The sequence below is a fragment of the Sphaerodactylus townsendi genome, linkage group LG02 (assembly GCF_021028975.2).
Source record: "Sphaerodactylus townsendi isolate TG3544 linkage group LG02, MPM_Stown_v2.3, whole genome shotgun sequence".
NCBI lineage: Eukaryota > Metazoa > Chordata > Lepidosauria > Squamata > Sphaerodactylidae > Sphaerodactylus > Sphaerodactylus townsendi.
Window position 1 is genome coordinate 71,881,588 of NC_059426.1, and position 26,138 is coordinate 71,907,725.

Here is a 26,138-nt window from a genome sequence, read left to right on the forward strand (position 1 = left end):
TATAACTAGTTTGGTCCATTACAGGAATCGGAATTTTCCATATGAGAAAGAAAAGGACTTCCCTTCACATCAGGTTTAGCCATGCTCTTTGAGTGCTGAATCTGATTAATTCTATGCTACCTTCAGCCAAGGGCTTGTTAGCTCCACAATTCTTGAATATCTGTCATGGAACTACTATATGCTTTAAGAAGAATTTGTGGATATATTCTGGGCAATACTCATAATTCTTCTAAGGCACTGGGGAAATTTTCTGGGCCCCATCATTGTTTTGCATGATTGGTTTGGGGACCCCTCCCAACACCCCCTATTTCTGGATATTGCAGGTGGAGAATAGTAATTGGCAGGGGTGGGGTAGAAGAGTGATGAGTCTGTCTTCTATTACTAATTGTCTTTTTAAAATTTCTAAAGAAACTTTAAGGAACTCCTGGATTCATTGGAAGGCTAGAACAGAGTTTGAATATACATCTAAAAACTATACTAAACCAGCTGAGCAATTCTATTTGGAGTTACTCCAATCAAAGTCTGTTCATTTCAGTGGATTAGAGAAACTATACATAGGATTGCACAGCTAATCAAACAAAGATGGGCAACTTTCCACTCACCAGATTGGCAAAGATTGGTAACATCCCACCAGATTCACTGGCAGACCTATTGCTTAAGCTGAATTTGTGCAAGGATATAAAAAAATTATTGTGAGCATTATGAATGGAGCACCAGTAATGTGCATATAGTGCCACAGCATCAGCACAAATAACAGGACCCTGTTACAAGAAGCTGATAACTTCTGGAGTTTGACCCGTGAGGACAGGATTTTACATTCTGTATTCCACAACAAGGCAGCTATAATAATTGTTGTGTGACTGCTGAGTGTCAGGCAAAGACTGAATTTACATAATCCTTTTTGACTGTGTATGGATGTGATTCTTATCATGTGAAAGCCTGGATATTTGGCATTTCCAGCTGGTTGTTTGGTCTTTGGAAACTTTTTCAACACATACAAGTAGCGTTCATCAATTTAGACTGAAGCAGTCGTGACACAGGCTCCATTGCCACATAAATAGGAAATCTCTTCTAAGTTAGTTGAAGGATTTCCAGAGCCAGAGATTTTGCAAACATATACTTGGCATTTAATTTTATTTACTTATTGAAAATCTACTTCCGGCTCTCTCTCTTCATAACAAGATGTACTAGGCAGCTAACTGAGGCACAGGAAACATCAGAAAGACTCTTGATTCTATTCTGCCAGCTGTTTCTTCTGCCCATACCACAAATGGGACATGGACATGGGTGTGATATGGAAACAAAGTCACTTCTTTCAGACATTTGATTGAATGGAGAAACATCTGTCCCTTCAGGTTATGGCAGCAGTTATCGAAAAGGAAATGCATTGATGACTATGGCCTGAAGCCTTCCTGTGTGGGAAGCTCTTAACTGGCTGCCATGTCCTTGCTTACACAGTCTGATGTGTAACTGGAAAACACATCCACTCCCACACATTGACTGAAAACTAAAATTTGAAACCCAGAATTTCCTCATAGATCTCAGCAACAAGGCCTCCACTAAACACATTACATATTTTCCTCATCCAGATTTCTAAATTAATAAGTTGCCTCTGGTCAAATTTTTTGCTCTGTGTCAGCATAAGCTTTAGTTCATTTGTTAAAGCACTGCTGCCATACTTAAAACCCGAGAGAGAAAAACTGCACCTTCCCCAATAAATTATGAGCTGAGGCTTGTAGATACAGGCCTTTTACTGGGTTGTAGCCATTCATTCCAATTAGACAGTGATTTATTGCTAGATATCCCCGTTTGGGAAAAAAAGACTGTTCCTTAAGACATGGGGAGAAAGGTGTTGCCTCAATCAAATCTACAGCAAAAGGGGTGTTTAAAGGCCCAAAATATTTCATAGCATGTAAAAGGTTGGACATTTGGGGAACAATTTTTCACATGGTCTTGACTACTATGTTTACTAAAGAGGTATCTGGGGTATATTCTGTGCTACACACTCTGTGAGCGCTGTTAGGCTCTCACTATTGCTAATAGCACGCAGAGTGTGCCCTGGGCCTAGCCTAGCACTCACCTGGGAGTCCTCTAGGGGTGATTTCGCACTCACCGTGTGAACTCAAGTTCAACCTATGTTCAACCCAAGTGCTCCCCACATCTGGTGAATCCGACGTGGATTCGTCCTGCTCTGCTCCGTTCTGCCATTAAATTTTCGACTCCACCTCCGAGGTGGGGTAAACTGGCGAAGCTAGGTTGAACTCAAGCAAAGCTGATGGGAGTGGGGAATCTTCGTCGGGTCGATTCGCCCGTTCAGCCAATCATAGACAAATGTTTTGGGCATGTGCAGAACAGAAGACTCGAGCCAGCAAAAAGCGTGCCTTTCCCCCTGCTTCCGTATAACACTGACGACCATACGCAGTAACGAAGGGCAGATTGCATGCCGCTCATAGCAACGAAATGACAACATTTTTCCTTCACAGCACCATTTCGCCCAATCAATCGCACCTCATCCCTCCCTCCTTTCGGGTGGCATGTTATAAACGTTGGTCATTTTGGAGGGGAAGTTGCCATTTTGATCTGACTGCTGACAGCTGAGCACAGTTGAGTCATGGCCAGCAGTTGCTCCACCTCAGGATCCATAACAGACAGTTCTGACAAGAGGATCAAAAGATGTGTTTTCCACGCAAAATGGAAATGAAAGCTACGAGTGTAAGAATCTACGCAAATTGCGCCTTCTTACACACATTGCGTTGCGACATCAACGCTATGTAGCTGTAACGTAAAAAAGATTGGGAAAAAGGGACACACGTTCGCATTCCTGCCCGAATGCAGCAGCCAATCAGGCACAACGAGTGAATGATGCGCCCAGGTGATCCCGCCCTCTGAACTCGGCTCCGGCAGGACAACCTCGGCTGCTGTGGGAAGTTACAAGGGGATTGACATAGGTCAACTCTTTCAGCCTGATGAGTCGACCCTATGTCAATTCTCAAGTGTGAAATTGCCCTAGGATGGTGCACCCTGGAATTTCCCCAGTATTACAACTAATCTCCAGACTACAGGGATCAGTTTCCCTGGTGAAAATGGCAGCTTCAGAGGGGGTGGATTCTATGGCATCACATCCCTGCTGAGCTCCCTCCCCTGCCCAAATTCCACGCTCCCTGAGCTCTGCCCCCAAATTGCCAACCGTTTTCCAACCTGTTGGCAACCCTAGCATTGCAGAGAATTTCAGAAGTGGATAATAAATTATCTTTTCAGAAAACTGTCTTTTCAAGAATAAACTGTTTTTTCAAGACTCTTTCCTTCATTACTGACATCATCTAAGGCAACTAAATTCCTTGGAACATAGCTTAAAAACCACTTAAAACATAGGTCACAGCTAGCTGATCCTCCAATTTATGTTTCAGTTAAGATAGTGTGAAGGATTCCTTTCTCCTGTGTATATTTCCTTTGGTTACATGTTTGTTTTAAGCTCCTTTGCCTCTATCTCTATTCAGCTACCTTAAGTTCTACCTTCTCTTGACCCCCAATTCTATCATGCTATATTAACAGAGTAAGGGCTTTGGCCTAGGGAGGGATCTTATGGAATTTCCCACATACAAATACATCAATAAATGGGAGCAGCAGTGGCAAAAAGCCATTGCTTTCACATCCTGCATGTGAGCTCCCAAAGGCATCTGGTGGGCCAGTGTGAGTAGCAGAGTGCTGGACTAGATGGCCTCTGGTCTGATCCAGCAGGCTCTTTCTTATGTTCTTAATTTTGATACATAGGCCTAAAAATGTCTTGCTATGACAACTGATTTCTAGATGACAGAAATCAGTTCCCCTGGAGAAAATGGTTGCTTTGGAATGTGGACTGTATGAATTTTCCCCCCTCTGAGCTCCCTCCCGTCTCTAAACTCTGCATTCCCCAGGTTTCATCCTCAAATCAGTAGGAATTTTCAAGCCAAGATTTGGCAACTCTGGTTGAGACCCAGCCAGTGGCTGCACAAGAGAAGGCATCAGGTCATGTCCAGAGGTGGGATCCAGCAGGTTCTCACCAGTTCCCGAGAGTGGGTTACTAATTATTTGTGTGTGCCGAGAGGGAGTTACTAATTGGGTCTGCTTTTCCGTTAGAAATGCCATTAGGTCCAAAAATCATAAAGTCCTGTTGTTTCCTATGTGGCTGGTTAGCGAAGGTAGAAAATGGGATAATTCTCCCTGTTGGGCTGTTTTAAAAACATGTTTTAGAAATATGGTAAAGTTCCTTGTTTAAGGAAAGTATCCTTCTTTTGATTTCTAGAAACAAAATTAAGTATTTGAAAGTATTAAGTATTTGACAGGCAGTCAATTAGAGGAGAAGTAGTTGTTTCTGTTGGCAGTAGACGATAGGACTTGCTATAATGAGTTTAAATTATGGAGAGAAAGATAGCAGCTGGAAATTAGGAACTTTTTTTACAGTAAGAGTTTTTTACAATACCAGAGAAATTATTAATGCCCTGCCCCCGGAATGCCCGGCCATGCCCCCGTCGTGCCCTGCCCAGCCCCATTGGCGCTACGCCACTGTTTGAATCCCACCACCATGGGAACCTGTTACTAAAATTTTTGGATCCCACCACTGGTCATGTCTGAATGAAGTGACCTCTGCTGGGGCTCAGCTCAGTTTGCTCCTTGCTGTTAGCAGTCTACACTAGGATGCTCCCTCATAAATTAACAGTATTATTTGTTCATTCAGAGTTTCAAATGAATTGGCAATATGAGGGAGCATTCTATTGAAATTAAAAAGCAATACATATAGCAGGGGTCCCCGATGCAGCACATATACGTACCATGGCGTCTGCCTACCGCTCCCTTCGCACCCACCACATATTTTTAAAAACTTGGTGGGTCCAGGTGGCGATCTTGCTGAGCAGGGCTTCTGATTGCCCATGCAGATTCAAAAATGTTGCTTCCGCAGCAGTTGACACCACACCACATGGATCTTCACTGCATGACTGAAGGTAAGCTGTGTGTATGCAAGAAATTGTTTAAACAATGTGTTAATTTTAAAAGGCATCCTGTTAAGCAGAATTTCCACCTGAACTGTTGAGCAGGTTACTACAGAGTTATGCATAACCTCACTCCCTGATATTGTGGTTGTCTCCACCACTTGCGGCAGCCATTTTGTGGTTGCACTCACCATCTTGCGTTAGAATTCTAAAGGTGCCTGCAGGCTCAACAAGATTGGAGACCCCGACATAGAGTATTCTACTTCTACACTATTTGCAAACAGGGTGTCTGAAAAACTGTTGTCTATCGCTGCAAATATTATCTAAGTTTAAGCAGGGATTCACTTTTACAAACATTTGATTAGCAAAATTGACGTATTGTTATCTTGACTTCAGAATATTTTCTTACTCTTTTATTCCTTTGATTTCTTTATGCTGTCCTTCTGTTTGTTTTATTACTTTAATCCCGCAGTATAATGTTAGAAGTATGTATGCAGTTATCTTCTGAGTCACAACAAAAATATGATGTTTATAATGTCTGACCTGTTTCCATCATCTTTTTAATTTTGTTTGCATCTGAACAGTAAAACATATAGCAAAAAAATGATTAAAATATATATATGCACCTAAGCATGTCTTCATTAATATCACTACCAGAGAGTTTTAGCTCTTGTCGAAGAAACGGAACATTATAGGCAATACAAAAGAAAGAGAGCAGGGGGAGGGGGGGAGTTGGCTAGCTTTCCTTTGCTGTCTAAATCATTAATCAGGTAGGTTGGGAGTTTCTCTTTAGGCATTTGAATTCCTGTGTTAAACCACTCATATCAGGAAAGGGAATTCAAAGCCGCACCAATCCTTCCAAATTGCTCCTTTTGGAATTCAGCACTCTCATTTTGCAGGCCAACTATAATGGTTATCTGAATGACTGAAGTTAATAAAGAGGGTAGCAGGCTTTGACCTTCTTGCTTTGATGTTTTGTATGAGTCTTAGCATTTCCTTGTGCCAGCAAAGTAAGGAAGAGGAGATGGAGGATGGGGGAGGCAGAGGAAGGATTTGATTTTGGCTTTAGTTTAGCCAGGCTTGGAATTCTTTTGGTTTGAGCTGGCATTCTGTGATCAGCCCAGAGCCCCAGACAACCATTACCATTGTCATGTTAAAAAGCTTCTATTCAGAGGCCCTAGGCCAGCACTGGCCTCTCTTGGATTAGAAAGGAGATTAAAATTAGAAGAGGATTCCTGTTTCTCCTGCACAATTGCTTTTGCAAGTAATAAGGCTTGTCTGCAGCTGGTTAGTAATGTCAGCCAAAGTGATCTAAGGCATCTAGAACAGGGGTAGGGAACCTGCGGCTCGAGAGCCGCATGCGGCTCTTCTGCCCTTGCACTGCGGCTCCATGAGCCAAGCCGCCGGTTTCATCCTTGCCTGCCCTGCAGGCAGCAGGACGGGCGCACCAATTGCCTGGGGCCGGCTGGGCTGCGGGCTTCCCCTCTTGCCTGCCCCGTTGGAGCGGGGCGGGCGCTTTCCCAGCGGCCAGCAATCCTTGCCCGCCTTGCAGGCAGCAGGGCGGGTGCATCCATGCGCTTCTCAGAATGAGTGTAGTAAAAGGTAAAAAAGCCCAATATATACAGTGTTATCTTTATTTTAAATGTCAAAAATTATTTGCTGCTCCAAGTGTTTTCCTTTCCCGTGGAAAACGGGTCCAAATGGCTCTTTGAGTGTTAAAGGTTCCCTACCCTTGATCTAGAACATGCAGCTGAATCTGGATCATCTTCTCTGGGAACGGCATGAATAGTGTTAGTAGGTAGTCTCCCTGTGCAAGCACCAGGTCATTACTGACCCATGGGGTGATGCCGCATTCTGATGTTTTCTGGGGTGGGTTGCCACTGCCTTCCCCTCGTTTACACTTTACCCCCAGCAAGCTGGGTACTCATTTTATCCAGAAAATCTTGAAATGAGGAAAGGCTGAATGAACCTTGAGCTGCCCTACCTGAAACCAACTTCTGTCAGGATGAAATTCAGATTGCAAGCAGAGCTTTTGACTGCAATACCACTCTGTGCCATTGGGCTCTATAAACAGTGTTACTGGTCAGAAAATTAAAACTGGGAAGGGCAAACTTCAGCATGCATCTGGTTGGAAAATTCACAAATCCAGACTGCCACTCAGAGGCAGTGTCAATTCTGTCCTTGATTTGCACATGCCTGATCTCTGAGCTTCTTTCCTTTCAATGTCTGATCTTACCACTCCAGTATTGTGCTAGTGTGCTATAGCACAATCCTTGTGAAAGATAACAAGCAATCAAGTTAGGTTGATGGTGGACAAGCCCACACATCACAGGGGTCAGCCTAGCAAATCCAGCCCAACAATAAAGGGGAAAATGTACAGAATGCTGTACTGGCCTGCACAGATCTGGGTTCCAGTCTTCATTCACTGTTCAACTCACACTATGTGACCTTGGGTCAGCCATTCTCTCTCAGCCTACCCTAGTTTACAGAGCTGTTTTCAGGATAAAATGGCAGATGATAAAACCAGAAACACCAACCTGTGCCACATAATGCAAGTAATGTGCACAGTAATTAACATTGTCAGCAGGCCTGAAGAATGTCCTGACACTTTAATAGATGCTTAATAGGATGTTGTTTATCAGATGATGTTATTTAACTCCATGCCATAAAAATATTCAACTCTCCTTTTCCACACATTAAGCTTCTATTAAAGGAACAGGACATTTTATTATTTATTATTATTATTTTCTCACACAAAAGGACAGACAAGCACAGCACACTGACATACTAAAAGAAAAAAAATCCCGTAACCAATTACACATCTTATGAGGACTTCCAGCTATCTCATCTTTGATTAGTAGTTAACTCTAGATTCATGCATATAATTACATCAATTCATTTTTTTCCCGAAATGATTTCTGGTAATTATAATCCACTGTTTTCTTTAGATTTCAAACCCTGATACTACTCTGTTTAAACAATTTTTCAAAAAATATTCTGTAAAGGAGTTCCAGTTTTTTTAAAAAATTGTCCAAACTGTTATCTCTTAGTAATGTTGTCAATTTCACTATTTCTGCATGTTCTGTGACTTTCAGAATCTAGTCTTCTTTTGTTGCTGTCTTATTGTCTCTCCATTTTTGTGCATATAAAGTCCTTGCTGCACAAACAGGACATTTTTATCCATGCCAGCTGGCAACTGTACATTCAACCTGCCTTCATTTAGAAAGCTGGAAGAGAAAGAAATTTACATCTCTGTGGCCTTTTCCAGAAGATTTTCAACCGCCCCCCCCCCCCACACACACACAATATTTGTTGTCACTCACCTCCTCCAAACATTTTAAGGCTGCTGTGAGGTTTTGGGGTGGGTTTTTTTGCTTATTTGTTGAAACAATGCTTTGTTGATTCATTGTTTTGATGCTCTGTAGATCTGTTTAATAGATGCTTTGTTGATTCACCCAAAACAGCATAAAAAAACAAAAACCCACATCAAATGATGAAAATGAAGATACAAAGGGGAGAGGAGTGAGGTGAGAGACATGAAAAAATGGCAAATGGGCCACCCCCCCCCTACTGGAATGAGCAACTGATTTACATTATATGACCTGCAGCCTTATCTCTGTGACAATTTAGTGTATAGTTATGCAAGGCCATCTCCCCAGTGCTATGATAGCCGGTTGTTAACTTACAAGAAGCAGCTTAGACTTGGAAATAGTTCACAAAATCCTCCCAACCACTACCAATTCAGAATTAATAACATCCAACATTATAATAACCGGGGGTGGGGTGAGGAAACAAAGAGAAAGGCTTTTGGGCAAAAGATGCTTCGTGACAAAGACTAAGAAGATTTAACTTTTATCCATCAGATCTATTTTGCAGAAAGACTTGGAAATTAGTTCCTATTTCTACAGATGTCAAAGGCTAAAAAGATTTTTGATGGTGTCTTAAAGTCAACAGTATAAAAAAGGCAATGTAGCTTATGTGATAATCTTTATTTGCTGTCCCTTATACAGCAGTAAACCCTTTTGACAAGCTGAGAATCCCACAAAAATCCTTGTTGTAATGAACATGTAACGTGTCTTCTCACAGATGCAAAAAAAGGGTCCCACCAGCACATATCAGTATAATAAATAGCACAGTCAAACAAGGGCTTTATTTACAAAGAGAATTATGCTGGAAGGTTGCCATATTTGTAACAATGGTTACATCTGCATGTGCTGGGTGCACAGAAGTGATCCTTCAGATGCCAGCAATAGTGCAGCAACCATGTATATGATACAGAATGATGCATACTTTCATGAAAAGAGACCAAGGGCTTTATAAGAACATTTAGGGAGCAATCCTTAGCAGATCTACTCTAAAGTAAACCTAATTTTATTTAATGGCATTTACTCCCAGGACAGAATTTTTAGGATTGCAGGCTAAATTTCTTGGCTGGACTGAAAATATACAAATTTGGCCCTTATCAAGTTTGGGGGAATGGAAAAGCAAAGGGAACTTATAATAGGTAACAGCAGGAGGGCCCCCTTGATATACTGATGAACAAACCTGACCTGCTCTGGCCTATTACTCTCAAGGGACTTCCTTGCAGTTCTGGTTAGAGTCAGCTTGATGTAGTAGTTAAGAAAGGTAGGCTCTAATCTGGAGAACTGGATTAGATTCTCCATTCTTCCACATGAGTGGTGGACTCTTATCTGGTGCACTTGCTTTGTTTTTCCATTCCTCTACATGAAGCCTTCTGGGCGACTTTGGACTAGTCACAATTCTCTCAGCCTCACCCACTTCACAAGGTACCTGTTGTGCGGAGAGGGAGAGAAGGAGTTGATAAACTGCTTTGTGACTCCTGGGTATAAATCCAAACCCTTCTTCATCTTAATTTCACTTGCTTAGGGCTTAAACTGAATCCCTACTTGATACCTTTCAGGTCCCAGATTCAGGACTTCCTGTGGACTTGAATACTGACTCTGGCAAAGGCATTGGACACCACTGATCTGTACATTATATTAGGCTGTTAGCAAGATGAGCAAATACTGTTTATCTGTGAAACAGGCTGTTTTCTGTCTGCAATCCTCCTCTGCTAATAGCTGAGTTTTTGCGATGACACAGAATATTAAGGGCATTTTAACTTCTCAGGAGGCTCAGATGTAGAATGCAAACCATCAGAGCAATTGTTGTGTGGGAAGTAAAAGGTCAGTTTGGCTTGGTTAAGTACAATTGAATTTATTCATGATTTTTCTGTTGCCAGGAGTGAACAAGCAGTGGCAGCTTTGCACTTAACATCTATAATATTCAGAACGATAAATTTCAAGTAGAATATGAATGGGCAGATGAGATTTAATAGCAGTGCAAAGAGATGCAAGATGTGATACATCTTGATACCCCAAAATTATTAAGCACGCTCATGGGCTCTGAACTGGTTATAACTTGGAATAGTTACAATTCTCATTATCCCATCACAAAAAGAATATCAGATCTTGAAAAAACAGAAACGGGCAACTGATCATGGAGATGGAGAGTGTTCTTTGCGCAAACTCAAGGATTTTCCCCCTTTCAGATCAAGAGGGGCGAGTACCCAATGATGACTAGTCTAACTGTAAAAGTAAAAAAAGTCCCTTCTGCAAGCACAGACTAAAGAACTGAATAAATTACTTTATTTCACAAAGCATTACAACGGGATCATCCAGTTAAATGGACAGGAAACAGGAGAGGTCGGTAAAAGCAATACTTATTGACTTAATACACACTCAGTGTGTAGAATTAATTGCCACTCGCTCGCTGTTGTAGCACTACTTATTAGACAGCTTAAAAGAACTGGGCAAACTCTCGTAACGGTTAAGAGGATGGCTGCAGTGCTACCAACATGCCCTCCTGAAGAGTTTCTCTCCTGGGCATGACTGGAGCAGGAAAAGAAGCCCGTGCGGGTCTGGACCAAGAAGGCACCGCGTATGATCTGAAATGTAGCACCACCACCTCCTCATCTTTGCCAGCCTTTGGCTGAGAGAAGGAGTCGCGAGGCGCCCTCTTGAGTGTGGGAAACGGCGGCGCTAGGACCTGGCGGCTGTCGGACAAAGTGAGCGCGCCCGGGGAGGCGAGTTGCGCTCAGAACTTGCTGCCCCGGCAAGCGGCGGCGGCGACGGCTCCTGTGCAAGAGCGCAGCGCAGCGCAGGCTCCACCATGCGCGCCAGGTGAGCGAGGGGAGCCCAGCCAGGGAGGGGAGCTGCCAGGCAGACTCCGCTCCGGCCGGCCTCTAACCTGTTGCTTTCCCTTCACAGGTGTTTCCCGCCGCGGCTCCTCCTCGGGTTCTTTGTCTTGCTGGCTGCCCCCGCGTCCCCGCAGCGAGGTAAGAGGTGCGCGGGAGGCGAAGGCGGCCGCTTTGCCCTGCCGAAGGAGTTGGGGCGAGCGGAGCGGCGAATCCCTCCGCCAGTGCCGGGGCGCTTTTAGCCGGTCCCCGGGATGCTCGCGACAAAGGACCCCCCGCGTTGGTGGTGGAGGGGCTCACCGGCTTGCAGGAATGCTTGGACCCGAAGGCGAGCGAGCCCCGAGGGGCTGTCAGCCCACAAAGCGCCCTCGTTCCCTCCCCGAGGGCCAAGGAGAGCTTGTGGTCCAATCACTCTTTCTGTTCTAATCTTTCATTGAGCCGCCTGAACTAGGCAGAGTTGCCCCAATCTAAGCCTATGGGAATCACTGTAAGAGGGATGCATTGTAGCAGGCCCCACAGCAAGCCCCCTTCATTGAACTGAAGCCTCCCTGCTTTTCCAGAAGTTGCATGAAAGTTTCTGATGGGCAGATTCTTCTTGGGCTGCTTCCTAGAAAGCAGTCCTTGCTGAGTAAATGAAAAAAAAAATGAATGGACACACTAACCATTTTTTGCTGAGATATGGAGCTGCACTTGCTTCTGAGGTTAGGGATAGTTTATTTTCCAGAACAGATATCCTGTGTGATTAGCTCAGATGAACTCTGGAAACTTTGAATTGCTGAAAGAGTTTGCTGCTTGGCTTGTTTTTTTCTTGGGACAGGATACCTGAGTGACTATTTTTAATCAATGAAACAGGAGTTCTATTCCTTTAGAAGGTGTGTTGGGATTACTACATGGAGGGAATGTACTTTGCATTAAAAAAAAAATTTTAAGGTGCAAAGCTACATTTCTGCAATCTCAAGCAGGTGCTAATTTGCAGTGGACTGTGTGCAGCGTCAAAAGGTACAGCTGTGTCCAGGAGCTGTGCCTGGAACTCAGAGGAGATGCAAGCAGGCACACGCCCATCTTCCAGTACATGGGTTTGCATTTCTTAGAGAAGATTCTCCACAGCGTTCCCTTGCAATCCCTTAGCTCAAAAACAAACAAAGCTCAAACCTCTTCACATGTTGCATTTTAATTCTTCCTTAGGTGTGAACATCTTGGCAGTCTTCTGTTTTCTATCCTGTATCCCCAAGTGGCACATTTCAGACTAAAAGCCATTCTTCACATTACTCTTGAAAATGCAGATGCTTGACATGGAGGTTCAGTTGAAACTAGGGTTGCCAACTGCCTGGAGAAAAATTAATGGGTTTGTCCTTTCAATAGAGGTTTAATTTATGGAAATGGGCAACTGAAACTTTTCATGGCATGGAGGTAAATACAATCCCATTAATCCTCTATTATGGGGGTAGGATGTTTTGTCTACAGGTAATTGACACCCTAGTTGAGATTCAAGTTGCCTCTGCAGAGGAAGCCTCCCTCACAGTGTTTGCAGCCCAGAGCATACTCAGAAATACCAGCAGTGAAGCTTTAACATCTGAAGTGACGTGCAGGAGAACCTTGCAGTGACAATGTAGGTCAGATTATTCAGGCTGCTCGTTTCAGATTATTCAAAAATTACTGCACAGATATACAGTGCTGTTCCAAACGGTTGCACCTGTCTAAGGTCCAATGAACCTAAAGTGAAATTCTGCTTGATTGCACTTTAAATGTGTTTACAGTTGGCATCAGTGTGGCACTAAGACCTGATAGAGTTGATGGGGTTGGCATCAGTATGGCACAAAGACTTGATTGAGTTGATGTAGCAAAGAAAAAGGGTTATGTGACATGTTTAACATTAGCTGTTTTACTGCTACTGTGTGACATGTTGTTGATTGATAGAAGGTAATCTAGAAATCAGCCTTACTTAGAAATGTGATAGAGATTGGGACAAGATTGCTTTCTTACAGCTGAATAGCACTTGTTGAAAATGGGTTTCCTATTTATTCTGTTTAGTCCAACAGATCTGCAGACATTATTTCTTAATAGCCCTTATAGTCTTTCGGTAAGCCTGTAAGAAACTTTGTCAAGACTAAAAAAAGAATGCTTAATTTATATATTGTAGTCCAAGTTGCAGGGATTAAAACACAACATATATCATCTCACTAACTTGGGAATCACTTCTATATCACTTTACCACTTGTGAGAAAGTAGCCACCTGAAGTGACTGGAACTGCACGTGCATAAGTGCTTGCCAGACACGTACATGAGGGCATTTTAAGCTTTCTTTAAATTGCCTGTGGCTATTCATGAATCATGAGCTAATAAAAGTCTTGTGTATCTACATTATTACTTATTTTTACTTGAATGTGAAACATTGTTTGGCTTTAAAGCTATAGAGTGCTTAAGAGTAATCCACATGTACTGTTCTTGAGTGGAACCTTGAGTGACACATTCTGTCAACAAATGCACACATTCCATCAAGCGTAGACCCTACTTGTATTGACTGGTAAGTGGAAAAAAAGGGAGACCTTTTTAACGCTGCTTAGTCGGAGCTTTAAGTGTTTCATTCACTGACTTCTAAGGCTAAAATCTCTTTGGTTGCTGTGAAGCTAACATGTTAGGGCAAGGAGAAGAAAATTTGCAGAGGCCAGATGGAGTTCTTCTGCTCTTTTTTTTCCTCATAAGCAATCTGTCAAATGAGCACAAAGTGGGGGACTTAGCATATTTCTGTGGCAGGTTTCAGGGTACAAGTGGTAAGCTCCTGGTGCAGACTGGCACTTGGGGCAGCTGTTTTCTGCCCTTGCCAGATGGAGCTGAACACCTTTCATGACACAGCTCTTCAAGGCCCAAACTTTTCTGCTGTGGAAAAAAAATGTTCATAGTGAATCTCCCACTGGACTGTAAAGAAAATACTCTTGTAGGTGGTTCCATGAATCATGCTTCTTTTAATGGCTTCTTTGTGCTTGACATGTTGCTCATGGGTCTCGTGAACTAAGACCAAGGTTTTAATTCAGCTATAGGTGTTTTATTTCATGTGATGATGATAGTATTATTTCACGTCGTAGGACGATGGAGGAACATCACATGCATATAGGCAGTAATGAGCCTACTAAACAAATTACAGTCTGGCAATTCATTCAGTATCTGGAACATTCCTGTGTGAGTAGACCCTGACTGTTGATGTTCAGCTTATGGAAGACAATTATGTGTTAGGATGATGTACGTAAAACCAGAATAAAGACAGCATTTAGATTTTGCCTGGCTGATGAAATAAAAGACAATGGAGTCCATAAAGACCATAATCTTTTGAAAAGAGGACATAATGCACCATCAATATGTCTTTGAGTACAGTTTTCATTCCCACCATGATGTTCATAAAGTTGTTGCTGAGTTTGGTCTCAAGTGTGTGCATTAGTGAGAAGCATCCTTGACAAATCTGTTCCACATTATGCACAATATATTTAGAACAAGCAAGAAAAAAACTGTTTTAACAATCAATATCTGTAATAAAAAGCATTGCATTAAACTGGAATATTGCAGGAATAGACATCAGGCTTTCTATACATTTTCTTGGTGCTCTGTCTATAGGCTTCAATTATTTTCACAGTAAAGTGAAAATCATTCAATTCCCATAGCATTCTGTGTGTTTCCATTTGGTGACTATTGAAATGCTGCATTCCATAGAATTTTCAGACAATTTCTAGGCCAGTGTGGTTTAGATTGGCACCAAACTAATGTTCGAAGGAAATTGGTTGAGATCCATCTCTAAATGAAGCAGGCCATTTTGGGTCAACTTGAAATTTGTGATGGGAGATGAAATAAAAATATAACCAATGACATAGTCATATTGCAAAGATTCCCTCTCACTTTTGCTTAATATACGGATTACTATGAAATTGTCCTTCAAATAGACCAATGCTGGCACTTAGGTCCATATGGTAGAGAGAGTTTGCAGGTAGCCTCATTGGTTGAAAGCAAAACCCACATAATACCTTTGAACAGGACCAACCAAAATGACTCAAAACATTGTGCAAGCTTTTTGGTTGGTCCTGGTAAAGGTATTTTGTGCCTTGTGCTTTAATTTCGTACAGTATCAATAATCTTGATATGCAATATGTCAATTTTATGTTGTTTTTATCTTGTACTTCTCTTGATTCCTGTCACTTTCCCCAACCTACCTAGTTATTTAGGGTAGTCATCATCGCTATCACTCTCTGTTGCTCTCAGTCTTGGTCAAGTTGTGGTATAGATTTGACTTCTGGGGCTGTGTTGAGAGTTCCAGTTGAAAGGAAGAAGTGTATGAAAAAGTGATAAAGCCACCAGAAGATGTAGGTTAAAAAAAGGCATGACTGTACATCTGTCATTAAGCCAGTGTGGCTGCATGGTTGTGTTTTATTTGAAAGACATTTATTTATGTGACATTAGGTTCCTCAATGATGCTTGATGGCAAAGGTTTGTAGGCTGTGACTTCTGTGTTGTGCATGTGGAATCTATGCTCAAATGGTAGAGATGGTATGTATCCATGATGTATTACCGATTAGCCATGACAGCTAAATGGGAACCTCCTCATTCAGAAACAGTATACCTGTATGTACTGGATGGTAAGATTCCAGCTTTGGTTCTCAAAGAGGGATGAGATGGTGATGGATAACTGTGCTGACCTTTTAAAGGTACTAGTAAGGTAGTTTACAAGAAATGGTCTTAATGTTTCATTTCCTTTGGTTTGATCATGGAAGAGACAACTCGGTAAACAATGTTATCTGCAAATATCTCAGTAAGCTTTTGAGATGTAGTATCTGCTATAAGAGGGAGAGGGGTCTAATTATTCTGAAGCAAGTAAGTACCGATGAGAGGGTGGAGCTGATTTATCCCAGAGATCCTGCCTAACCCTCCTATGATTAATCACATAGATTGGCTGGGAGTCAGAACATGAGAATGTTTTGCTGTAGCATTAGTTCTGAGGGTCAGCTTCTATATTTTTCAGTGACTGTTTGCTTCCTCTTTATAGATATTAGAGTGCACAATAGGCACAATCAGCTATCCTACTTTACTTTTAGTCTGTTTATCCCCAGCGCTTGGGGTGAAAGAAAGGGTTTTAATACATGACAGGGTTCCTTTATGGAAATCCCATTTTTACTGGAATCTGTGATGACTCCAACATGGAGCATTCTAATTACGTAATGTGCTTTATGAGGAAATTTCATCATGTAAGGTGGAGTTTAGTTAACTTTAGGAATGATTTCACAGTATATTTCTTTCCCTTTCATAGTCACACTTGTTCAGAGTGAGTTTCTCTATCCCCCCTTTCAGTGCATACATATAAATTGTTCGAAGCCACTTTGCTGTGACCTGGATATCCCAGGCTAGCCCAATCTCCTCAGACCATGACTAGTAAGCAGAATTGACCCTGGTTAGCATTTGGATGGGACACCACCGAGGAATACTTGGTGGGTTGCTATGCAGAGGCAGGCAATGGCAGACCATCTCCAAATGCCTCTTGCCTTGAGAATCTTGCAATCTTGTCCTATGAAAGGTCCTTTCAAAAAGCCAACTCACTACAGAAAGAATGTTTTGTGGTTGGTCTTACTTTATGTGGAATATGTACATATGTAGATATAGGTATTATACAGTTATGTATACAGTTAAATGACTGTTGGATTAGTTGTCTCAAAGAGCTGTTGCAACGAACTGGGCATGGCTCATTGTTTTTTTTTTCCTCAAGGGGATAAAATTAAATTTCCCTAAACAGTTCCTGAGAGATTTTAGTGAATACAAACCAGATGATATTTTTGACTTGGTGACGATATGTTTTACTGCAACCTCAGGATTTGTGGGAGGTCAGTGAAAGAATAAGGATAGTTCCTTCTGTATGACTATGAAACTATGTTCACTCTGTGCTGATAGGGTATAAATCTATTCTCAGAATAGACTGTAAAGGACATCTACAAAATGTCTTCTTGATGAAGTAATGTTCTCCTCAGCGGTAGACTGTTCTCAGATTGTATGTAATACAGCTTTTGCATGTTTTTGGGGACTTCATATGTTGTACTTTAATCTGTATTTCTGTATTCATTATAATTAATGTGAGGAAAAGATTAAAGTGCAAATTATTGGTGAAAGATTAATTATATATATCAAATTTGGGCTACTGTACCATTTTGCTTATCTTCTAAAGCTTATCTTCCTCAAACTTTTTAAACGGAGCCAGTTCACTGTCCCGCAGACCGTTGGAGGGCCAGACTATAGTTAAAAAAAACTATGAACAAATTCCAATGCATACTGCACATATCTTATTTTGAAGTTAAAAAAACGGGAACAAATACAATATTTAAAATAAAGAACAAGTAAAAATGTTTCTATGCATGTTTCAATGCATGTTTTTGCATAGGATCAGGCTGTATTCTTTTCTAAGTGATCATGCATAAGATCACATAATAGTGGTAAGATTCCTGAGCTGCCTCAGGTAAGGGATTCCTGCCAAACAACTTTCCATCAACAAACACTACAACCTTTCCTGTGAATAAGATTATTTCTTTAAAAATGAATTTTATGAATTCTCAGTAAAAATATATATAATAGTATACAAGGAAAAACCCCACCCCCCAGTCCTGCTTACTCTCTGAATACATTTGGGGGTCCCAGAAAAGGTATCATGAGTATTATGGTATCTATGGGGGCCCCCTGCCCTAGGCAAAGCCCTTCTGATTTGCAGGGTCTTACTTTGAAAGCACAAGCCATTCCAGTCCCAGAACACTGATACTAACGCCACAGTCTCTTGTTTCCCTTTGGGGGCTGGCATTGCAGACCCCCGGCAGTTGAGCTGACTGGTCCCAGAGGCCACCATTCCACACTGGGGGCTGTCATGCCAGGCAAAAAACAGGCTTCTCCAAATTTGTTCTGCATTTTCTTTTGTGTGCTGTAATGTCTTCAATGAAGCCCATGCAAGTCTACTGGCATTCCTGGGTTCCATTGCATCCAATGGGCCTTCAGGCATCTCTCCCTTTGTTCCCAATGGGAATCTCTGTTGTTCGTTTTAACAAGAGGCGAGAGGTCTCTGTTCCTGGGGGGTTGCAATGCCCGGCATGCAGGAGGCAGCCCCCTGGCATGGCAGCTCCTGCAACCAGGTGCCTTGAAGGCGGCAGGCGGGTACACCCACTAGGCGATCCTCACCGACTGTAGCTGGAACCGTGACTACTGACCCTGCTCACCGTCGTCGTGCGCCGCTCCCAGCCTCAGTCATCCTGTCTGGCTTCAGTGTCCTCGTTCGCTGCCTGCCAGTACCCAAAACAGGGAGGAAAGGCCCCTGCCACTGGCCTCTCCCCCATCTCGCTCCCTTTCGGCTTGGACTGCTCAACCCCTGTATTTGCAACCCCTGTACGAGCGGTCCAAGTCATGCAAGCAGTCTGAGCCGAGCTAACGAGATGGGGAGAGGCCGGTGGCAGGGGCCTTTCCTCCCTGCTTTGGGTACTGGCAGGCGGCAAACAAAGTTATGGACCCTCAAAGGTGTAGCCCCCATCTCCTATTAGCTCCCATTGGAAACATTGCGGGATGGGGCACCCCTTTTGGGAGTGCATAACTTTGGACCCCCTGAACCAAACCTCACCAAACCTGGGAAGTATCATCAGGAGATTCTCCTGAAAAATCCCTGAAATGTTGGTGCTGCTAGTCTAAAAACTGCGCCCCCTGCAGACCGGAAACTGAATAAACACTACAAATACAAAAAACACAAATGAAACTGAAATTTTTATTCCCTCCACTAGGGGGCACTCCACTAGGGTACTCCACTAGGGGTACCCCATCTTCCCTAGGCAAATACGCCACTGGTGATTGTGAAGATAAAATGGGAGCTTCATGGAGGAGGAGCAAGCCAGAAAAAAAACATTTCAAGATACCCTGTGCTAGCACAGTGAAAGTAATTGGTAAGTGGTATCTGAGTCAAAAGGGCAGTTTTCTCAGGTACCTTTGCTTAACACTGAAGACCATACTGGAGGCAGCAATCTAACAATGATCTAGATTCTCAGGTTAGAGGAGAAGGCTACAGAGACAGATGTTTCTAGTGGTTGTCCTACAATTTATAGAATGTTCCTCTTTGGATACTTGCCAAAGTCTGAGCTTCCATTGTGGTTTTCCTTCATGGTGGGACCTTTACTGATATACCCTGGCCATTTATTGGTAAATTCTGATTTAGAGTTTTAGAGTGCTAAGACTGTGTGGGGAAAGGCTTTGGGAACATGTGTGTGGCCTGTGAGTTCCAGAAAAACATGCATGAATCAAGACCTTGTGTCTAGCAATCAGCGTTCCTCTTTCTTGCTAAACTTTAGTCGGAGGAGGCCTGCACAGCACTGAGGAAGTGGATGTTAACATGCAAGCAAGTGTGCCTCTCCTTCTCTGCATTAAAAACCAATTGGGCATTTTTGCTGGCAAATACTGATGCAGCTTATGAAAAAGTAAATAGCTAACTTTCTGTTTGGGTGCTGTGTGGTTTCCGGGCTGTATGACCGTGTTCTAGCAGCATTCTCTCCTGACGTTTCGCCTGCGTCTGTGGCTGGCATCTTCAGAGGAACTTTCTGTTTGTTTGTCTGCAATTGCTTTTGCCTATGCATACTGGATGTAAAACTGATGTTTTCTTGTTAACTTTATATAAGTTGTTTGCGACTATTACTGGAATCTTGCCTATATAATTGATTTTTATTTTATTTTTATTTTATTCAATTTATATCCCTCCCTCTCCGACTCAAGTCGGGCTCAGGGTGATGTACACATATTTAAAAATGGCTTAACTAGTACATAAAATACCTCTACACACATATATAATTAGAACACAAGATGGCAACACAGTTGAAGCCTGGGAGGACGACCCAAATCCCTTTCGAGCAAATACCATACTGACTGTTCTGTTGCCTATACTTAGGGAAGCATATTTTGCTGGTGAAAACCATTTTGGTTATGTATTGTTGAAGGCTTTCACGGCCGGATTCAACTGGTTGTGGTGGATTTTCTGGGCTGTGTGGCCGTGGTCTGGTGGATCTTGTTCCTAATGTTTCGCCTGCAGTGTGTAACAGACTTCCCTCTGTGATACACCTCTGAAGATGCCAGCCACAGATGCAGGCAAAACGTTAGGAACAAGATCCACCAGACCACAGCCACGCAGCCCAGAAAACCCACCACAACCAATTTTGGTTATATTGTTTGCCTGTAATTGCCTGCTGCCTATACTTATTGGATATAAGACTGATGTTTGCTTGATGCCTTTGTATAAGTTGTTGTGACTATTATCGTACTACTCTGTGGTATATGTGTGTGGATGGCAGTTGCTGAGTAGTGAGGGAACATTGATTTATCCCATTATAGCAAATGTATCATGTATTAGTTGGTTATAAACTATTTTAATCTTTCTATTAGGAGGAAGGTCTTGGAAGATGGGGTAACTTTAGAAGGGGAGCACAAAAGTTTTGAGAATTGTTGGTGCGAAGTTTGTGCTGCTGCAGTTACAGTGATATCTGAGACATCTGTCAAGTGAAAAAAATGCTGGCCTTGGGAAATTTTGGAATAACTTAAAACAATTATTTTCAGTGCTTCTGTTTTTAGAACCCTGGCATCAAGTTCCATGCTCCACTGTGCAATGAACATGAATTGAGATTTAAACTGTTTTGCCATTTCTGCTTAGATATGTGCTGAGTGTCAACTTAAGAGTACTGTATCTTTCTTCATCTGGTCTTTACTCTTTCATATTGTGCCTACAGGAGAGGCATCTTAGTACTCTCTAGTTTACAATGTAACCACCATTTTTCAAATGATTTTACTTATGTGAAATTTGGCTTTAGCTAGTGTAACAAAATGCTGAGCTGGAGGACTACTGTTCTAAAGATCAGATAATTTGACATTTAATAGTTTCTCCGGGATTTGAGCAAACCAAGATTTTTTTGACTAGATGCTAATGCACTTAGCATTGATTGTTTGTCTAGTGTTTAATGGCTTTATGGCAGTTCTTTACAACTTCTAAAACCCATGTTCTAACCTGACAGAAGGGAGATTGCAAATTTCAGTTGAGAGTTACTGCTGCTGTTAAACTCTAACATCAGTATCCTGTTGAACCTTCACTGATTCAGTAACCTGGATTGGAAAAGTTGCCTTCTCTTATAAATTTGAATGGCAATTACAAAAACAATCTTCCTTGGAATTACTTCTCCTCGTCTTGTGAAGCATGCCTTTCAATTGAATGGTATATGCTGGGAGGCATATGAGACCCAATTACAATAAAAAAGGAATTTTAATGCCTCTCCTTGAGATCGCTTCTCCTTGGAATGAGGAGACTGTGTCCAGTGTTAAACATGGATTTCCTGGAATTACAGTTCATCTCCAGACAACAGCAATCAGTTTCCCTGGAGAAAATGGATGGGTTGGAGGGTGGACTCTATGGCATTGTACCTTCCCGAGGTACCTGTCTTCCACTGGCTCCATCTCCAAATCTCCAGGAGTTCCCTGCCCTGGATTTGCCAACCCTACCCCCTCCCTACCAAGGAGCGATCTGGTAACCCTAGTTGAGTGTATTTTCACTGCTCAGTAATGTGCTATTTTTGAGCCACGTATATTGAAGGGTTCACAAGAGAAAGAGCATCTGGGGACAATAGCAATAGCAGAATCAGCTATGCAGCCAACTTAAGGGGACTTGTTAACAAAGATAATTTCATATGCAGAGCATTTGGATGTAAGTTGATTATACTTTTGAATGCATCTTCAAGGCAACTGTTAAATAATGAGCTATGGATACCCTGTTTCCCTGAATATAAGACATCCCCTGAAAATAAGACGTAGTAGAGGTTTTGTTGAAGTGCGAAATATAAGACCAAAAGTAAGACGTAGCAAAGTTTTTGTTTGGAAGCATGCCCGACGAACAGAACACAGAAAAATAAGACATCCCCTGAAAATAAGACATAGCGCATCTTTGGGAGCAAAAATTAATATAAGACACTATCTTATTTTCAGGGAAACACAGTAGGATAACATCCTTATCTTTACTAGACAGCAAATAAAATTAAATGATAATTGTGTAAACATACTGGAAAGTGTAAGATCAATGAAGTAATAAAAGGCAATTTCATAGAAGAATATAAATCACAATTTAATTAAAATGGGCAAGTGTTTCTGTCTTTGCCTTTTCTTATGGGTGGACTCTATTAAATTGGACTATCTGAGAATTGTGTCAAATAATTTGTTGAGGGGTAAGGCATTTTGTCTTACCAAGAAGAAAAGTCTTCACAAGGCTGGAATAGTGCCACTCTATTCTGCATTGGTCAGACCTCTCCTGGAGTACTGTGTCCAGTTCTGGGCACCACAATTCAAGAAGGATATTGACAAAATGGATCATGTACAGAGTAGAGTGACCAAAATAGTAAAAGGTCTGGAACCCATGCCCTTTCACGAGACACTTCAGAAGTTGGGATTGTTTAGTCTGGAAAAGGGAAGGTTAAGGGTGGCATGCTAGCCACATTTTAATGTTTGAAAGGATGCCATGTTGAAGAGGGAGCAAGGTCGTTTTCTGCTGCTCCAGAGACTAGGAAGTGGAATAATGGATTCAGACTGCGAGAAAAGAGATTCCACTTAAACATTAGGAAGAACTTTCTGATGTAAGGGCTGTTCAAAAAAGAATACGCTGTCTTGGAGGGTGACGAGATCTCCTTCTTCGGAGGCTTTTAAACAAAGACTGGGTAGCCATCTGTTAGGAGTGCTTTGATTTGTGTATTCCTGCGTGGCAAGGAGATGGACTGGATGGTCCTTGTGGTCTCTTCCATCTCTGTGATTTGATGATTCCATGAATAGTTGAGAATTTTAAATAATTTGAAACACTGGAAAAGGTGGGAGTGCTCAGAGTCAAGAAAGAAGATGCACATTTCCTTTTGGCATCACTGTATAATTCATGATGGTCCCTTAAATCTAAATCCGTAAGTATCTTACTCGTTAGGAAAGGGATGTCTAAAGAAAACCTTGGGTAGGGAATCCTTAAGCTTGAAAGTCTTTCATCTACTGTCTTTGTTCAAGAAGACACAAAAGGGTCAATCTCAGTCCATTTTAAAAGACTGGCCTAGTAGGGAAAAAAATCTGAATTTTGCCACAACTTTCCATGCTAACAAGGAGATGAAATCAAAACCAGCCTCTAAAATATGTTGGAATTTGAAATATGATTAGGCACTTGAAAGATGGCAAGTAGACAATACGATTGTAGAGATTTAATTTTAGAGGAAAAAGCAGGAAGCCAAACTGGAGCTTCATAAAGCAGAAAGGATCTGATTTTTGCCTCATAGACTTCTAGAGCAAAAGGAATAAATTACCCTCCAGAATGATAAAAGAATATCATAATCTCAGCTAAAAGTATTTTAGTACTCAGGAAGATGAAAATGATGAAATTTCCACTTACTGGAAGAGGCAAAATGAGATCCTAAGTAGGTGAAATTCAACACTTACTCAATGCTCAATCCTATGCCCATCCAGAATCCAGGGGTTTATTTTTCTTTGTGATGGATATTTCTGAAAACACATTATTTTGGATTTAGCATGATAGTAAGCAAATTATCCTGTTAGTACAAAGCAAAAGCTTGGAGAGGGTGTCTTAATCCTATCCTCAAGCAAGAAAGAGGGGCTTCATGGTCTGCATGAAGTAGAATTGATGATATTGGATGAGCAACCAAATTAGGAACAAATTATTGGTCTGCAATTTAAATAGACCTGAGGGCAAAAGACATTCCTAACTCTTTTTGTAACTGGGGCCGGCTCTGAGAAATAAGCAGTTATGGAACATCTTATTCTTGTGGAAGTTGAATTGTGTAAAGAAACATCTGTGGAATATCTTCCAGTTTCCATTAATGCAGAGATTCTATTTCACTATGATGCTACTGCTTTGAGATTCAGAATTTCAGTCCCAGCAGGAAGATGACTTCCTGTGGTTGAGAGAGGCATCTGTGGAAAAACCATAGCATTTCCAGGGATTCCCAGAGAGGCATAATAGCACTTCTGTGTTTCCCCTAGAAGTGATACCATTCTGATATGCTGAAGATGATTTTCCTGTTTGTTTTTCTCTTGCTGGCTGACAGAGTGGTGGCAGAGAGCAGAGTCTGCTGGTGGGAGATGTCCCTGTGGTTGGAAACCTGGAAGCCCTAGGACTGCTGTGTGTCCAGTATGCCACCCCACCAAACACACATATACAGCATATAACTATTAATGTTAAATAAATAATCAACCATTTAAATTACCAAGTTACTTCTGAGCATGTAGGGTTGACTATCCCCACCACTGCTGAACCTTAGCCGGCCTTCGTATATGAATGATGGGAGAAAGATGGAGTGAGGGAAAGGGCATCCCTCTTTGCCTTCTTGTGCTCTCCTCAGAACAAGAAACAGGGCTTCCCGAGGAGATTCAGCTGATCGTGGAGAAAGCAGAGTAAAATCACCTCTGCCCCACTGTGGCCAGCTTACTCTTTTCCTGGGTGGTTGCACTGTCTTTACTAAAGCTCCTTGCTCTCCTCCTGGCAGCTGCCTAGGTGCTGTGATGAGAGTGCAGAGAAGAGTGGAGGGGCGGTGTTGGAGAGGATGGGCCCTTACTGGCATGAGACCTGAAACTCATAATGTCCCTGTAGCAGCAGCTGTTTCATAGTGGGATACCACACTATGCCAACCACAATGACCTTGCTGATTTTTTTGGAACATGGGGAGGATGCTCTATTGGGGAACAGTGGTCCAACAAGCCACGGATAGCATGCCAATGAGGCTCCTGAGTCACTTAGTGCATATCCCTGGTCTAGCACAAGAAGTAAGTTCTGATTAGTCACTGTTGCCTTTAACATATTGGCTTGAATTTGCTACATGCCATTGCCTGCAGCAAGAATCATGATAGTTTAGTTTTACTGTGTAGGCTCCAAACCAAATGGCTTGTATCCTTTTTATTGTATCACAGTCATCCTAACAGATAATCCTTTTAATCCAGCCTGATTTATGCATTTTCCTTTTTCTTCCAATCCTCCCATGTCTATTCCGTGTAGCTGTCAGAGCATATAAAATAATCTTGTACTCCTTTTTCATTACAAAGTGGAGAGGAATCTCAACCAGATAAAATTCCTGGTACCTTTGCTTTCTGTATGATGAAATAACACCTAGTCTGCACCGAGGTCTAAATGTATTTAGTAAGAGATAAAAGCGAACTCAAAATTAAGCAGTAGATAACAAGGAAAAATAAGTTTCTTGGTTTCATTGGCTACGATCATCTTCATTTTACTGATGTATTCTAGAACCGACTGGAAATTGATTACATAAATATCCTTGCAACATAATTATTTGCATTTTGTTCCTGCCTGCCTGATAATTTTCAAAGGAGCATTAACACCATTTACTCCATGCTACCTTGAGCTATTCTAGTTGCCTGGTTATAGAGACTTCCGTGCTAGGGAGCTGAGACAGAAAACAATAGGAAGTACAGTGGAACCTCGGTTTTCGTTGGTAATCCATCCGAAAGGAATCGATGAAAACTGAAACTGATTAAAACCGAGACAAACTTTTCCATAGAAATCAATGTAAATCCAATTAATCCGTTCCAGGCACTCACAAAAACATACCAAAACCACATTTTTGGTGAATAAACATAGTGTTTAATGCTGAAAACAGTAACAAACAACAACACTAGGTCCAGTTTCAGAGCCAGTGGACCAATGTTGCATCAGAAAGCTGTGCAAAGAGGTCTGTTTCTGACGCCTCTTTAAGATTTGTCTGAAATGGGGCAAGACGTTGTCATTAATCAAGTTGCAGACATGGCCTGCAACAGCTTTGTCCGGGTGATTTTTCTCCACAAACCCCTGCACCTTACTGCAAATCGATGAAAACCAAGACAAATTTTTCACTGAAAAAATCGATGAAAACCGAAACCAATAAAAACCAAAGGCAATGAAAACCGAGGTTCCACTGTAGTATGGC

At 41.9% G+C, this 26,138-nt stretch overlaps 1 protein-coding gene across 1 annotated transcript in view; it reads left to right on the forward strand.

Annotated features, from left to right (window-relative positions):
* The first annotated feature begins 10,793 nt into the window (after positions 1-10,793).
* The window catches only part of COL18A1 (collagen type XVIII alpha 1 chain), a 219,602-nt gene continuing 204,257 nt past the window's right edge, over positions 10,794-26,138 (forward strand). Inside the window, exons 1-2 of the mRNA XM_048485027.1 lie at positions 10,794-11,149; positions 11,237-11,304. Coding sequence (XP_048340984.1) covers positions 11,139-11,149; positions 11,237-11,304 — 79 coding nt within the window. The 5' untranslated portion in view covers positions 10,794-11,138. The remainder of the gene's footprint in view (positions 11,150-11,236; positions 11,305-26,138) is intronic.